Genomic DNA, 17,115 nt, shown 5'->3' with positions numbered 1-17,115 from the left:
GGCTAGGACAAAGGCAACCAGTTAGCTACGTCATACATTTTCCAAATTTCATGGGACACGGTTAGGGCAAAATGTACCCCACTGGAACAATAACATGTGATGACAGGTATGTAGCTTTGCAAACTCTCCTTTTCCGCGAGAAGTCTGAATGCATTGCTTACTCACTGCCTTATGATTAATTCCAGCAACAAATATGTGCATATGTTACTCCTCTATGGAGAAGCTAGACAGAATACATAGCAGGCGTGCCTCCTCCTATCAAGAACACTATCCAAATAGACAACAACTGACAAGGATAATATTTCAGAGTGTGGATAGATGTCTGTGGGCTATTGTGTCCCTAGGAAGGACATGACCTGTTTGAGATCATCCTGTTATGTTTTCTCACCATGAACACGTTGTGTTGGATGCTATCCAGCATAACCCTCACACTAGCATAGGGGCCATTGCACAGGAGAGGAACATCAGCTTGGGTGTTGGTTATACAGATATTGCATACCTAGTTGTTTCACTTGAACCATCTGTACTTACACCAAGAGCTCCATGGTCATGATTTTGAAGCCCGCATGGCATTCTGTCAATGGATCCTACAGCATGTGGACATTGATCCTGCCTTTATAGTGACAATCTTATTTATGGACCAAGCGTGGTTCAAAACAACGAACCATTAGATGACATAATATGCATTACTTGAGTGTGGATAACCCCACTGGGTACAACAGGCAGCATTTCAGGTACAGTGGGGCGTGAACATATGGTGTGGCATTGTGGGTGATCAGTTCATTGGTCCTCATTTCTTTAAGTACCATCTGACAGGAGAATGTTATCTGCAGTTCCTCCAAGATGAGCTACAACCATTGTTGGAACATATGCCACTCCTTGATCAGTACAGGATGTGGCTTCAACATGAGGGAGCTCCACTGTATGTGGCAGTGGTCATCCAGAACTTTGTCCATGTGCTGTATCCTGATCTGTATAGTAAGAGCAGAAGCTCTCTCCTGGCCTGCCAGATTGCCTTATCTTATACCTCTTAGTTTCTCTTTTCCTGTGGGGCCATGTAAAACAACTGGTGTATACGTAGGAGCCAGAAAGTCCTGGTCATCTTGGAGATCTCATCACCGAGACATGCTGATATGTTATGCCGGAGATGTTGTCACGTGTCAGGCTGTCCTTACAACAGTGTGTGCAGTACTGTATTGACCACGGAAGTCAGTCTGTGCAAGGGCTATATTAAAGCATTTAGGTAACTAAAATCCTGTTCATGTTTCCTAGCCTCTTGCAACCCAGCTCCATAGTATATGCCACAATATTGATGGTTTTTGCAGGGCCAAATAAACTAAACATGTTGAAACTGTGAAGTACATAACCTTGCCACATCCCAGGCAATTTGTGATAAAAAAGAAATAATGCTTGGGATTCAAATCTCTGCACACTTGAGCACTGTCCACTATCACATCTCCAACAGTACCCCTGCCAAGTGAACTAGTGGGAGGCTTGACATGTAGCAGGCAGTTCCCAGCCTATAATGCCTGTTCCTAGTTTGTGTGCATGCCTCCTTTTGCAAGGTATGTGTTCTTTGTATCTCTGCTTATTTTACAGGTTCAACCAGCATACCAGTAAGGAATTAATAGTGGCGTTCGTGATTCCTGCAGTCTTCTAGCCCATAACCCGATATCTAGTTGTATTACCCTGGTTTAGGGAGAGGGACCGATATATTTCAGAATTGTAGAAAACACAGCAGGTTGCCTAAAACAAGACTGAAAGGGGCAGGTAGACTATTTGGTATAAACAACAAATAATCATCCTACATGCAATGCTGGGAAGCTCTCCACACTAGATTAATGTATTGATGGAACTGGTTAATGTCGGTAAATTCTTTGCTCATTGTGCCTTGTTAAGGATGACTCAATTTTTAGTTGTCCTTCAAGAATTTTATTTCCGGGCTGAGTGGCTCAGACTGTTGAGGCACTGGTCTTCTGACCCCAACTTGGCAGGTTCGATCCTGGCTCAGTCCGGTGGTATTTGAAGGTGCTCAAATACGTCAGCCTCGTGTTGGTAGATTTACTGGCACGTAAAAACTCCTGCAGGACTAAATTCTGGCACCTCGGCATCTCCAAAAAACCTTAAAAAGTAGCTAGGGAGACGTAAAGCAAATAACGTTAAGAATTTATCTTACTAGTTATATACAGTAAGACATACCAAAAATAGGGAAATTATAGTACTAGTATGGAGACACTCTAAATTTCCTTTTCTGTTATTCCAGGCAAATTGGCTATTAAATCAAAAACAGCTATTCTGAAGTACTTTTCACCTGGTTGTTATTTTGTTCCACAACACAATATTCAGGCAATAATTTCAACTGAGAACATGCAGCAAGGTATTAAGTTTTGTGATTTGTGCTGGTTGATACATGAATATTCTCTAAACTCAAAATGATTTGATCAAGTTTTTTCTTTTTCTTTCCAGGCTATGATCATGGTGGGACAGGATCTCTTTTTTATGTTTTTTTGTCTTCTGGTATCATGATGGTGGGAATCACCATTTTAATGACATGTCTATGGTAAGAAATTCTGATTGAAAGTATTATTTTTGTCATGCCACATTAGTGCAACAAGGGTATAGAACATTACCTTGACTGTCTAACAAAGAACATTTCAGGAAGAGTGTGAAGTAATCTCTAAATATTTTGCCACAGTTGATAGAGAATCCAAAGCATTTAATTATGAGAGTATCGCTAGGTACAGAGCAATAACATTCAAGAAATTTAAATAAGTCTAAATTGCTAATATACAATGTGTGTTCAATCCCCTTCAAAGAGTTTTATTGAATATTTTATGTGAACTGTATTCCTAAGATCTAAAGATCTTTTATAATCGAGATCTGATTGAATCATCTTAAAAACACTATTTTTGTTGTGAAGTCTGTGGGTAGGGTAAAACATTTATCTGCTGAAGAAAAACTGAAAATGAACTTGTTTGAATTTAACATTTGTGCTTTGTTACAATGAAGACTTGAATTCTTGTTTGATGAACCGTCTATGTAGTAGTTGTGTGAATTGAGAAAAATTGCCCTGGTTTATCACTGCAGATGCAACACCTTCAGTTAACAAAATCTAAGGGTATAGGCATACATTATGCCCTGTACCTGCCAGGCTGAGTGGTTTAGATGGTATAAGAATGGATTTAAGAGCCCAATGTGCCAGGATTAAACCCAGGCCAGTATGGTGGTTTGAAGGTTCTCAAATAATGCCAGCCTCATATTCATAGTTTTATTAGCATGTAAAAAAACTCCTGTGGGGCAGAAGATCTAGCCCTCAACATCTACAAAAACTGCAAAGGAATTCAGTGGGACATATAACCAATAAAGTTAACTTTTACTTAAAAATTAGAAGGTAAAATATAAATTCCTGTAAGCTATACGATTCCTTCAATGAAATAATTGTAATTCAGTTCGGTGTCAGTGAAATGTTGCTGATTTATGCTTGGTTATGGTTTCTGAAATATTTTTAGGTTCTGCATTCCTAGAAACCTAGTCTTTTGAATGTACAATATACTGAACTTAAAAAACTTTGTGCACCGGGCGAGTTCGTCGTGCAGTTTGGGGCACGCAGCTGTGAGCTTGCATCCGGGAGATAGTGGGTTTGAACCCCACTGTCGGCAGCCCTGAAGATGGTTTTCCATGGTTTCCCATTTCACACCAGGCAAATACTGGGGCTGTAGCTTATGGCCACGACTGCTTCCTTCCCACTCCTAGGCCTTTCCTATCCCATCGTCGCCATAAGGCCTGTCTGTGTCGGTGTGACATATAGAAAATTTTAAAAAGAAAAAATAGACTTTGTCCATTCGTACTGTGGTACTGAACCATATCGATATATCCTCCAATTGTATAGCATTTATTTATGTATAACACTGTGGTCTTATGTAATAATGCATCATTGCATGGGAGTCAAACAAAGGCTGGCTGAGTACTAAACAGTGTCTGTGTAAGAGACAAGTCGATACCGAGCCAGTACCAATGCTTATTTTTAAGTTTGAAAGAAGTCTTTGAGGGAGTGCCGCCGCATTGCTCTTTGTCTCTTGAGTTCGAATTCAACCAACAAAAAGCTGGTAGGGGAAATATTTGAAGACTGGGAGTCACAAGACAATGCAACCAGGTTAACCAACCTCGTTGCTGCAGGAGTAGAGTTGTCAAAACATTACGTGAGAAATCCTTCATCGTGCTGATTTTCCACAGTTTTGACCTGTTTGGTGAGGCAGAGAATTTATAATTACCTGTGTGCAAAAATATTGACTACTTGTTTGCTGAGAGCATTTGCTTTTTTAACGGAAAGCCATTTGAACATGAGTAGCCATTGGAGAGATGCGCTATTATACCATGGGGACTCCCCGGTCCCACACAAAATCTGCAAGGTGATAAAAGAACGCAGAGAGGGGGAAGCTATCTCACTCCTGTTCTGATCATCGGGCATATTTGACTGCTTGCAGTTGCTGTGTTTTGTTGAGGATGCTTTATTCAGTTGAATGTATTCGAACTTACTTGGATGCTAGATGCGAATGTTCATTATTCTGACAGTGAATATTTAATTGCACAATATGGGTGTTGTGTAAACTGATTAATTTGTTGGTGAATAACAGTACCCATAAAGAAAGAGAGTTACTTCTAACTAGTCGGTAAATATTGAAGTGACACCAAGGTGCAGGCTGGCATGTAAATTTAATTATTGCTAGTTAAGGTGATATGAACGGTAATTTTGATAGACGTGTGAAATTCAGCAGGTTTATTAAAATCGGTGAGTAGCAATAAACTATTCTGATCACGCTTATGGATCATGAAAAGTATGTGTGCGTATCATTAATTACGACTGAGAAGGACTGATATTACCTGGGTATAACTCCTTTAAAGTAATGGTGTTCGGATTTGACTCGTATCCATACACAGGCTGTAGTCCAGTGTTAGCCAATCATTAATGGCAAGATCCAGTACACTTGTACTATATGAGCGGTGAAGCAGATGCCTGATAAATCGGTATTGCAGTAGTTTTCATCATTCCAAAGACAAAGATGGCAGCACCCAGAATTGACAGAGTGACCGCTAAAACGCTGGATTTCGTCGTCATGATGGCGTAAGCTTTGTGACACTAGCGATCATGTGAGCGCCGCTGATGGCTGAGAATCGACCAAGTTAAGTTTCTATGTCCAATTTTTAGCATATTAGTGGTATTACATACTATCCACTTCATTCCGTATCGATACTGTAACCAAGTTAACTAATGAAAAAGGTTCCACCTGATCGATACTTTCCTTTTTTTATTATTTAGCCTTTGGCTAAATTTTTTGTCATTAAAACTTACAGTACATGTTTCGATTGTTTAGCAATCATCATCAGCGGTTTCACATAATGCTTAAGTGAAAAATAGCATAAAACAATTCCATAATTAAGATAAAAAATTGTTAGTAATGAACAATTAGGAGGTGGGGGAGGGGGGAAATACCGAAGGGTGGTGGGGGGGCAGTTGTTAGTTAAAGGTTAAAAACTTATACAAATTAAAAAAAACTATTTTTTAAGTTAAAATGTCTTCGGTTTCATTCTATGTCACTGCACTGGTTATTTATTAAATTCGACAGTTTTTATCATGATGCTCTTGCAAACTTGTCTTGGTTGTATACTGTTCCTTCTTTTGCTAGACCTTTCTTGTTTGTATCTCGTTACTGTCAGGTGGAGAAGATTATGTTGATTGTTGGTCGAATTATTCAGGTTTCGTTAAGTTGTATAGTTTGGAGTATGACCTGTAACCGGCAGAAAAAATGCGTCTGTTAATTAAAATTACCTGGGGGTGTGTTGCCTAAAGAAATTGTTTGCATTTTAGATAAATTGAAACTGTAAAATTTTTTTAACTTGCCCCTATCCAATTGTTTGGTTACACAAATTCTATTCGGAAATCGTTAAGTTGGGATGTTTGGTGTACGACGTGTAACTGGCAGAAAAGATGAGTTTGTTAATTGAGAATGCCTGGGGATGTGTTGTCTAAAGGAATTTTGTACTGTAAAAACTTTTAAACTTACCCCTGTCCAATTTTTTATTCCGATGTTTACGAGTTTGTATCTATCTCTGCCGTCCTCGACCTTGTGTAGTAGCGGTGTGACGAGGACGTTACGCTAGCTTGGTTATGCTATCTTCCCCACCTGACAGTAATGAGATACAAACAAGAAAGTTCTAGCAAAAGAAGGAACAGTATACAACCAAGACAAGTTTGCAAGAGCATCATGCTAAAAACCGTTGAATTTAATAAATAACCAGTGCAGTGACATAGAATGAAACCAAAGCCTTTTTAATTTAAAAAATAGTTTTTTAATTTGTATAAGTTTTTAATCTGTAACTAACAACTGCCCCCCCACCACCACCACCCTTCACGTATTTCCCCCCCTCCCCCACCACCTAATTGTTCCTTACTAACATAATTTTAAATCTTAATTATGGAATTGTTTAATGCTATTTTTCACCTAAGCATTGTGAAACAGCTGATGATGATTGCTAAGCAATTGAAATATGTACTGTAAGTTTTAATGACAAAAAATTTAGCCAAAGGCTAAATAATAAAAAAAGGAAAGTATCGATCAGGTGGAACCTTTTTCATTAGTTAACTTGATTACAATATCGATACGAAATGAAGTGGATAGTATGTAATAAGAACGTCAACCAGGCAGGAAATATAGCGAACACCTATCTAAAACTAAAGGTGAAAGTAGCAACAGCAAGCAAAAATATAACTTTTCTTAAAGAATGTTTAAGGAACAATTTAATACACAAATTTATAAAAGGGACTCAAAAGAAAAAAATTTACTCAAAATTTCATTCAGTAACTCAGAAAATGGTGAACAGAACTTGGATAAAAAGGGAGATAAAATTCTTGTACAAAAAGAAACAATTTCTCAACAGAGAATTATATACAACTCATCTTAAAGCTTCAGCAACTCTTTTACTGTTAGAATGGGATTCCTTCCTTAGACACAGTAGGGATAAAGTAGATAACTTAGTGGAAAAGAAACACGTTACAATAAATAAGAAATTAGATGATCGGAAATAGGATAAACCAAGAAAGGAGAATAGATTACAGTTTAAACCAACACTTGAACATAAGATACCGAATCCCAGTTGAAAACCTTTCAAAGACAGTTTTCACAGATCAAGAATTGCAAATATTAGATAAGGGCCTGAATTATAACTGGCACACACTAAATAAAAATAAGGAATTAACCCTCACCTTGGCCGAAACTGAAGCAGCAATACAAACCCTTCCAGTCGAGGTACAGAATGACACGAGATATGAAGCAAAGAAAAAAATCCCTTCCCTTATAAATGGGTTAAAGAAAAACCAAGAAAACACCAGAATAAACAAGGAACTACAATGCAAAGTCAAACAAAGTGATGTAGTCGTAACTAAAGCAGATAAAGGAGACACTATAGTTATTTTAAATAAAACTGATTATATAGGAAAACAGCAACTTTCTTCAATAAGAATAAGTTTAAGGTCATAAGTAAAGATCCCACCAAGTGAATTCAAAGAAACTTGAAAGGAATTCTTAAAGTACCTTCTTCCTAAATGAGCAAGAAGTACAAAGGATGATAAATATGAATGCAGGACTGCCTACAGAGAGAGCCATTAGGCCAGTAATAAATTTCCGTAAGAGTCCCACATATAAAACTTCTCAATATATTCACAAATTTTTAACACAAAATTATGTTTTCTATTCTAATACAGCCGTAAGAAATTCTAGTGACTTCAACAAAATCATTAAGGAATTTAAACTTAAAACCTCTCATATCACATGTTCATTTGATATAAAGGACATGTATACTAATATCACTATAGAGAAAACTATTAAAATCATAAAAACTAATTTACTAGAAAACAAACTTATAAGTATACCCGAAATAGAGTTTGACAATTCTGAAATTTGTACTCAACCAGAACTATTTTTTATTCAATAACAAAATATATCAACAAGAAGGCCTCCCAATGGGGGTTCCAGCCTCGGGCATATTAGCTAATATATATTTTGACCACCTGGAACATGCTCGCATTGTAAACCATGTTAAAGGGCTAGACTTGTGGGTACACTATGTAGATGATACATATGCTATAATAAACAAGGACCTTAACGATAGTCTCAGTATTTTGAACACCCTGAACACTCTAGACCCCAAAATACAGTTCACTATTGAAGAGGAGATAAATAATTCAATCAATTTTTTTAGATGTCACTACAACTAGAAAAGGGAACCAATTTTACTTCGGGATACACAGAAAACCAACACTTACTCCAACCACGATCCATAATAATTCTTTGCATCCTGATTCACAGAAAAAATCTGCATATTACAGCTTTGTTGACAGAGCCTTCGAAATTCTGTTTAAAGAACTAACTTTCATTAGACAACAAGCCCTCCTTAATGGCTTTAGTTTAAAAACGATTAACGGGCTAATCACCAAACGCAAATACAAATGGCAAACAAGTTTAATTAAACAAATAGAACGAACCAAAAAATATGTGAAGTTCACTTTTAATAATCTGAACATTTATGCAATCACTAATTTATTTAGGAAGCATGACATTAAGATAGCGTTTTCAACAAACAATAACACTAGACACAGGTTTTTCAATCATAGCAGGGTCAATGAGAATAATGAAGGAAAGTTTCAAAATTCAGGAATTTACAAGTTAACATGTAATCAGTCCCAGGCCACATATATCGGACCATCCGGACGCAACTTCGCAATAAGATACCAAGAACACGTTAATGGGAAAAAACACAGAAGGTTTTCCGCAATGGGTGAACATGAGACAGGCCACAAATTTACAAATATCAATGAGGACCTTGCAATCAATAGACTAAATAAAGGAAGACTAATGAATAGTTTGGAAAGTATACATATATTTCTGGATAAGTTGCTTAATAAGGATAAAAATTTAAATGAAACGAACGAAAAAAGAAATCCCTTGTTTGAACATGTATTGAGATACATGGAATTATTAGGAGGCAATCAAATACACCCAATAATGGTGGGAAGCAATCACAAAGCAGTTACGTCACAAATAGAAGCCACCCCCCTGCACATAACAAATGACGACACGCCTTCGCTTTCCCTTCCCCCTCCAAACCAAGCTAGCATAACGTTCTCGTCACAATGCTACTACACAAGGCCGAGGATGGCAGAGATAGATACAAACTCGTAAACATTGGAAGAAGAACGAATTGGACAGGGGTAAGTTTAAAAGTTTTTACAGTACAAACAATTCCTTTAGACAACACATTTCCAGGCATTCTCAATTAACAAGAGTCTTTTCTGCCAGTTACAGGTCGTACACCAAACATCCCAACTTAACGATTTCCGAATAGAATTTGTATAACCGAACAATTGGATAGGGGTAAGTTAAAAAAAATTTACAGTTTAAATTTATTTAAAATGCAAATAATTTCTTTAGGCAACACACCCGCAGGTAATTTTAATTAACAGACGCATATTTTCTGCCGGTTACAGGTCGTACACCAAACTATCAAACTTAACAAAACCTGAATAATTCGACCAACAATAAACACAATCTTCTCCACCTGACAGTAACAAGATACAAACAAGAAAGGTCTAGCAAAAGAAGGAACAGTATACAACCAAGACAAGTTTGCAAGAGCATCATGCTAAAAACCGTTGAATTTAATAAATAACCAGTGCAGTGACATAGAATGAAACCAAAGCCTTTTTAATTTAAAAAATAGTTTTTTATTTTGTATAAGTTTTTAATCTTTAACTAACAACTGCCCCCACCACCACCCTTCATGTATTTCCCCCCTCCCCCACCACCTAATTGTTCCTTACTAACATAATTTTTAATCTTAATTATGGAATTGTTTTATGCTATTTTTCACCTAAGCATTATGTGAAACAGCTGATGATGATTGCTAAGCAATCAAAACATGTACTGTAAGTTTTAATGACAAAAAATTTAGCCGAAGGGTAAATAATAAAAAAGGGAAGTATTGATCAGGTGGAACCTTTTTCATTAGGTAACTTGATGTTAGTGGTAGGCGTAACACTAGACAAGATCATTTTATTAGAGTAGGTTTAACCTTAAATGTCAGCCAGAGTGGCAAATGCTTGTTTATTTTATTGTGATTAATGTAAATATCATTCAGAGCTAACTGCATGCTCGAGCCCTTTGCCCAGTGTAGATATATTTGAGATAGCTGGGATGAAGGGAGAAATTAGGATATGTATTAGGTGTGTATTGTTTTTTCTTGATATTTTCATGTATTCCATTTTCTTGTTTGTATGTCTTGTTAGAGAGATGTGGGATAGTGTTCTTTCAAATAGGCTGTACCCCCTTAAGATTGATTGGGGTTATATCATTTTATAGCAGTAGCACATGATGTACTATCTATGCATGCTGCGTGCTTCTCAGGTAATGATTATGTTATTTACGACAAATCTGTTTACGCCGTGCCGGGCTGAGTGGCTCAGACGGTTAAGGCACTGGCCTTCTAACCCCAACTTGGCAGGTTCGATCCTGGCTCAGTCCGGTGGTATTTGAAGGTGCTCAAATACGACAGCCCATGTCGGTAGATTTACTGGTACGTAAAAGAACTCCTGCGGGACTAAATTCCGGCACCTCGGCGTCTCCGAAGACCTTGAAAAGTAGTTAGTGGGACGTAAAACAAATAACATTATTATTATTATGATGTTTACGCCGTTGATGAATTTTTTTTTGCTAGTGGCTTTACGTCGCACCGACACAGATAGGTCTTATGGCGATGATGGGATAGGAAAGGCCTAGGAGTTGGAAAGAAGCGGCCATGGCCTTAATTAAGGTACAGCCCCAGTATTTGTCTGGTGTGAAAATGGGAAACCATGGAAAACCATCTTCAGGGCTGCCGACAGTGGGATTCAAACCCACTATCTCCCGGATGCAAGCTCACAGCCGCGTGCCCCCAACCGCATGGCCAACTCGCCCGGTGTTGATTAATTTAGTTTTATAAAATGCAAGGAATGCAGGTTCTATATGGGAAGAGTCAAATTACGGAGTTGTTGGTAAAGAGGCCAGAGATGCCCATGTATTAATAAAATGGGGGGAATCAAACCCTGGAGCTGTCAGTAGAAAGGCCTGAGTTACCTATGTGTTAATGACAGGGTGAATTAAACCCTGGTGCTGTTAATAGTGAGGCCTGAGTTGCTGAGGATTAATTTGCGAGGGTACATTTATGTGAGACAGGCTCGAGGCCCGTTTGTATCTGCAGGGAGCAGAGTTACGTGATATTATGAGACAGCTAACGAATTTGCGTGATGGCAAAAATTGAGCTGTTAGTGGGAAGACAGCTTTTGTGTCCCCAGTGGTATTAAAAAGGCGAGGCTTTACAGCACAGTATTGATCCCTGAGAGCAGGTAAATACAGCTGACTGTTCTCGCCCCCTCCTTCAAGTGAGTGTTGCTCCAAGTACAGATCTATGTTTCCATAAGCCACTGCATTCCTTTGCCACACAGATGTCAATCACTCAATCACTGCTGATCTGCATTTAGGGCAGTCGCCTAGGTGGCAGATTCCCTCTCTGTTTTCCTAGCCTTTTCTTAAATGATTGCAAAGAAATTGGAAAATTATTGAACATTTCACTTGGTAAGTTATTCCAATCCCTAACTCCCCTTCCTATAAACAAATATTTGCCCCAATTTGTCCTCTTGAATTCTAACTTTATCTTCTCTAGGTCACAGCTGATCCCCATCCACGTGGTGAATGAGAGAGAACACTTTGTGTCTTTGTGAAGACATAATCCTGTGCCATGTTTACATTGTATGTCTATTCCCAATAATCTCTCTCAAGAAGTGTTTATATTTGTCTTTTATTACAGGTTTCTTTATGTGTTTGTATTTCAGGGTGTGTTTTATTTTTTTGTCTTATAGTTTTACGTGTGTCATATTTGATCTGCGTTGCTTAGGGCCATTTTCTCCAAATCGAGTTAAACCTGGTATAAATTAAACCCATGTAACTTTAGTACCTAGTTTAAACCTGAGTCCATTTTCTCTACCAATTTCTGACACTCGTTTAGTTTAAAAGACAGCTCGCCCATTTAAACTAATAATATCAAGTCTGCATTAGTGTTGGCTGCACTGAAAGACTAGTGAAAGGCATGGCCGATTGGAATTGGCCAATCAGAGCCAAGTAATTCAATGACATTTTGGTATTAATATCAGCTGTTTGTGATGAATTAATGCTGTCGTACATAGTGGATAAAGTAGAATTCAGTGGGATATTAGCTCTACTGATAAATAAATAGTTCACATTTGTGTGAATTGTGTTGTATAATTTTACCTATTTTTGTCTACAATTTCTTGCAGAACACTTTTATTTCTTATTATTCTCAAACAAGCTTTACCATAAACCATGTTGAAATATTAAAATCCTGGTCTTTTAGCAATATTCCTTTCCCCAGAAAATCAACATTTATGTGGAATTTCAAGTAAACAAATTCCAAGCATGCTCAAGATTTATCTACTATAAAATCTATCACCCTTGGCTGCGATCAATCTCGCAAACCTCGGATCCAGCAGACAGACCAGTGAGGATGTATTATTTGGAGATGTATTACTCGATTCTATACTAGTTTATAACATAACCTAGTTCGTGGTATGTAGTACTGTAAGCATAACTCTTCTACCTATAGCATTAATATTTCTATTGCTGGTATGCTGGCAATAGTTAGAATGAAACATTCTTAGCTATAATTGACTTTATTACTAGTTTACTAGCAAGCATGAAACGCTTATTTTTCTGATCCCATAAATATTTATTGAAGTACAGTATATATGATAGTATGAAGAGGATGCCGTACCGAGTGGCTCAGGTGGTTGAGGCACTGGCCTTCTGAACCCAACTTGCTAGGTTTGATCCTGGCTGAGTCCGGTGGTGTTTGAAGGTGCTCAAATACGTCAATCTCATGTCGGTAAAATAACTCGTCCGGGACAAAATCCCGGCACCTCGGTGTCTCCAAAAATGGTCAAAAGTAGTTAGTGGGACATAGAAACAGCATTATTTTTATTATTATTATTATTATTATTATTAATGGGGAGGTAAAGCCCGGAGTCGACATAGCGTACTGCTATCCGAATAGCGCCAAGGGCTCTACTCAGGACTTAGCATCGCCATCCGATGGACGAATCGCCAACAGCGTCAATGCCCCCACTCCATATAAACACGGCAGGGAGGTTTGGGATTGAATCCAGGCTTTTGGCATGCAATCTAGCCATTAGGAATTGTATACCTTTCCTACTGTGCTGGCCAACATTCTGATGGTAAAAATATTTTCAACCACCTGGATTCGAACAGTCTAATTATAATTTTGGACAATGCTGACCTAATGCTTTAATGACCACAGCCACCTGATGCTACACGGAGAACAGACATATTACACTACTTATGTATGAATATTTTTATGCTTCATATTACAGTACTCATGCCATCAACAATATTTTATATAATATTATAAGGAGACTGCAATTTAGTCTGTGATGCCTGCTGCATAATATCTTAAAGCAACCAAAATCATCACTTGTAGCTAAAGCATTATTTCATGCAGCTGATGTTTTAAATGAGTCCTTTGATAAAAGACAATCCTTGCTGTTCACTTATGAATTACAAATCCATAAAAAAGCTCCCTTACATCAGATTTTCCAAATTTGTAAAATTTGTTGGAATGCGGCTTCTTAACCTCAGTTGCACATCAGAATTATTTCCTATTTAATGAAAGACTTCAATAAATTCTTCCATTTTTCTAATGCTAATACTACATTCTAATTTTAGTACTTTTTCTATTTAAGTACTGCAGTACTGGTAGTCAAAACTAACCATTCTACTAGGAAAATCAGATATGTCAATAAAATGTCATGAAGGCTAAACCCACAATATAGACGGTTTAACTTTGAACCCAAGTTTAAACTTGGTACAAAGTTTAAACCAATGTAGGAAAAATGAATGTTAGCTTAAACTCAGACTTAAACCAAATTAAAATGAACCTAGTTTAAACTCATTTGGAGAAAATGGCCTTCAAAGTTTTTGTTTGTAGCTCAAAAGCTATTTAAGGGATGATGGCTTTTGTGCCGTACAATTTGCATATGGGATGGTCCCACAGTAAATTCAGTGATATTTTGGTGGGAGGAATAGGAATGGTCCTGAACGAGCTTGTGAATTATATCTGTGTCCGATGTTATCAGAGTATATATTTGTAGGTATTTTGGATCAAGTGCTAGTATTATTGTTCTTAATGCAGCAGCTTATGAATGATTTAATTATCGCAACCCTTCGGGGCTTGGATATAGAAACTTTAGTTTGAGTCTATACACCATCCGAATGTAGCATTTTTCCCAAGTTTCAAATGCATAAAGTTTGTATTTTATTTCTGGGTCATTACCCATTTATCTTCTTGTCATTTGCTTCTGTAACTTTACTCATGTGCATGGCACATATTCTGACTTTCATGACCATTTTGGGTCAAACTTAACAATATTATATTTCATTTGTGATTTATGGTGTGAATTGAATCTATATCTTAGTTAATAAATCCATCTTAACCCCATATCTGTTTCTTATTCACCTAGAAATATAGCTGTTATCCTGTCCATCTATTTGATGGTAATTTTTTAGTTATTTGTGTTTTTCACGTTACCTATATTTATTTCTGAATGCACCACGCCTTCTTACCCCTGAGTCTAGCCCAATTTTAGGACAGGTACCGTGCAGTACAACCATTTTTGGTTTTGCATGGCAAATTTTCTACCCTTCATAACCTTCAAAATAGCCTGTGCTGTTTGCCAATATCTATGTAATTCACTGCATAATGGTCATTTCCTTCTTACTTGAAATGACAAATGTGAATAAAATTCAAAGTCAGAAAACTTGTAACAATCCTGAAAGTACCACAGTGGAGAAGGGAAAAGATACCTACAGTAAAGATTATGTACAGTCTCGGGCCGTATTATCAGATGTACAGTCCGCCTCTGTAACGTAACGGTTAGCACCATCAGCTTCAGTCCTCGGTGGCATGCCCAGACGTATCAATACAGAATGAGCTCATTATGCATATTTGACTATTTAAGTGCATACAAACTGTATTTTCAAATCCTCAAATACATCCTTGAAACACTTACTCTCTCACTTTGATAAATTAATTCAAGGAAGGGTCCAGCTACTGCAGCCAGGTTGGAGCATACTGAAGGGTATTCTTGAATGATTAATGGAGCGGAAGGAACTGTTTGTAGCCTAATGGTATTTTGCAACCTGTTTATCTAAGTCCTCTTCTGTTTTTAACTAACAATGGCTCCCCATAGGACTCGTCGAGCATATTTAGACTGCAGTGTTCCTGGGAAGAGATCGGTAGAAAGACCTTCATTGGTTTCAGATTTTCAAGGGCCTTGAAATTAGAGATATAAATTTGTCGCATATATAAACATCGGTGTTATGGACAGGACAAACTGCAAAGGGCTTTACAAAACTGTATCGGGCTTGCTGGAGCAAAGAAATGATTAGTTTGGACAACAAAGCAACTAATCTGACTTAGCTTAGAGATGGTCATTTACTGGATAGCTGATTTGTAATTAATGATCTATTTTGTTTTGATGTTAAAGGTGAAACTACTGGATCTGACTCTGAATTTTGATCTTCATTGCCAGATGTTTCAGTATAGTTTTTAAAAATTGTTTTGTGCTGTTACATTTCTGAATATGTAACTTTTTTCTAGTAACTAACTGCAGTATTTCTAAACTGCATGATTTGCATTAAGTTTACAGCCCAGATAACTCATTTTAAGTTAACATTAAATTTCTTGCTACAATTTCACAATTTCAATACAACACACTCATTAAAAATACTCTTCTGTTAGAAAATTAACCTCTTAACATACCAATTATTTACAAAATTGTGATTTTTTGTACCTAATTTTTTATTGTTAAAATGGGCTATTTATTGAAAACTAATGACAGTGGTAACAATAAAAATACATTTTTCGAACTTAACAGTGAAATATAAGCCACCAAAAAGTTCCTGCTTTAAAATCCCGAGTATACTCGTGATATTTTTTACGGGTTCTAAAATAAATAACACAGCACTAAACAGATGGCAAGTAATACAACATGACACTCAATACTGTTCAAATGTTTTTGGCTGTGTGAAATGCCCTAAAACAAGGATAAACACACAATGCTACATTGCTGGAAAGCTGCGAAAACGAACTGCCTGAGTCACAGACATCCACTATGGTTGAGTCAGACATATCTGTTGGCAAAAATAGGACCCTAAAGTAATAATTTCATAAACATCTGGCGGAAATATTGAGAAACAACAAGAAACGAGTATATTCGGGCTTTTAAATTAGGTACCGACCAATGAGAGAGATTCCCGAGTATACTCGGGATTTTATTTTATATAAATATATAAAACCCCGAGTATACTCAGGCTTTCATGTTAAGAGGTTAGTACTGAAATCTATCTCAAATGAACTGGGAGACAAAGTGAACAAAAAAACTATGGGAAATGAGTTGGAACAGCATACCTTTTCTTAAAGCACTACAGAAAATTTATGTGTAAATTGTTTTTTCCACATAAACGTTACTTGTACGTCATCCAATGCCGTTTTCACTTCAAAAAGCAGTTAAGTTTCAATCCTTAATTAAACCTTGCACATGAGTGATGAAGGATAAGAACTGCAACCTACTTTGAGAGAGGGAGTCTCTAGAAAGATAGGTGTATTGTATAGAGCTCTATTCCGCAGGAGATAGTCAATGCTTCTGTAAACTGGACAAAAGATTAATTTGCCATGGAGCCTCCTATAATGAGGTTAAAAATGCCATAAACCATCTCAAAAACAAATATATTCAGGGATCTATGGTATTTCCAACAAGAGGCTAAAGATGTACTGCTTTCACTATGTTATGAAGTGTGTAGGACCAGACAGTTGTCAGAAGACCTTTCCAATCCTGTTGCCTCAAGAAGGGCTCAGTCAGGAACTGTTCAAGCTACAGTACCATCGCATTAATCTCGCATGTCTATAAGATATTACTATAAATTATAAATCAACACA

The 17,115-nt window shown here is 37.2% G+C and overlaps 1 protein-coding gene across 5 annotated transcripts in view; it reads left to right on the top strand.

The window, feature by feature from the left end:
- The window catches only part of LOC136863395 (uncharacterized), a 151,713-nt gene that overhangs the window by 112,943 nt on the left and 21,655 nt on the right, over positions 1 to 17,115 (top strand). For 4 of the 5 annotated variants that reach the window (XM_068225919.1, XM_068225920.1, XM_068225921.1 and 1 more), the window contains 2 exons: positions 2,264 to 2,377; positions 2,467 to 2,560. In XM_068225919.1, the coding sequence (XP_068082020.1) occupies positions 2,264 to 2,377; positions 2,467 to 2,560 (208 nt within the window). Of the gene's footprint in view, positions 1 to 2,263; positions 2,378 to 2,466; positions 2,561 to 15,679; positions 15,718 to 17,115 lie in introns of those variants that run through there. The other variant, XM_068225922.1, reaches the window with a different exon arrangement.

Source organism: Anabrus simplex, chromosome 2 (assembly GCF_040414725.1).
Source record: "Anabrus simplex isolate iqAnaSimp1 chromosome 2, ASM4041472v1, whole genome shotgun sequence".
Classification (NCBI taxonomy): domain Eukaryota; kingdom Metazoa; phylum Arthropoda; class Insecta; order Orthoptera; family Tettigoniidae; genus Anabrus; species Anabrus simplex.
Note: the sequence above shows the minus strand (reverse complement) of the source record. Positions and strands in the feature narration are given on the sequence as shown.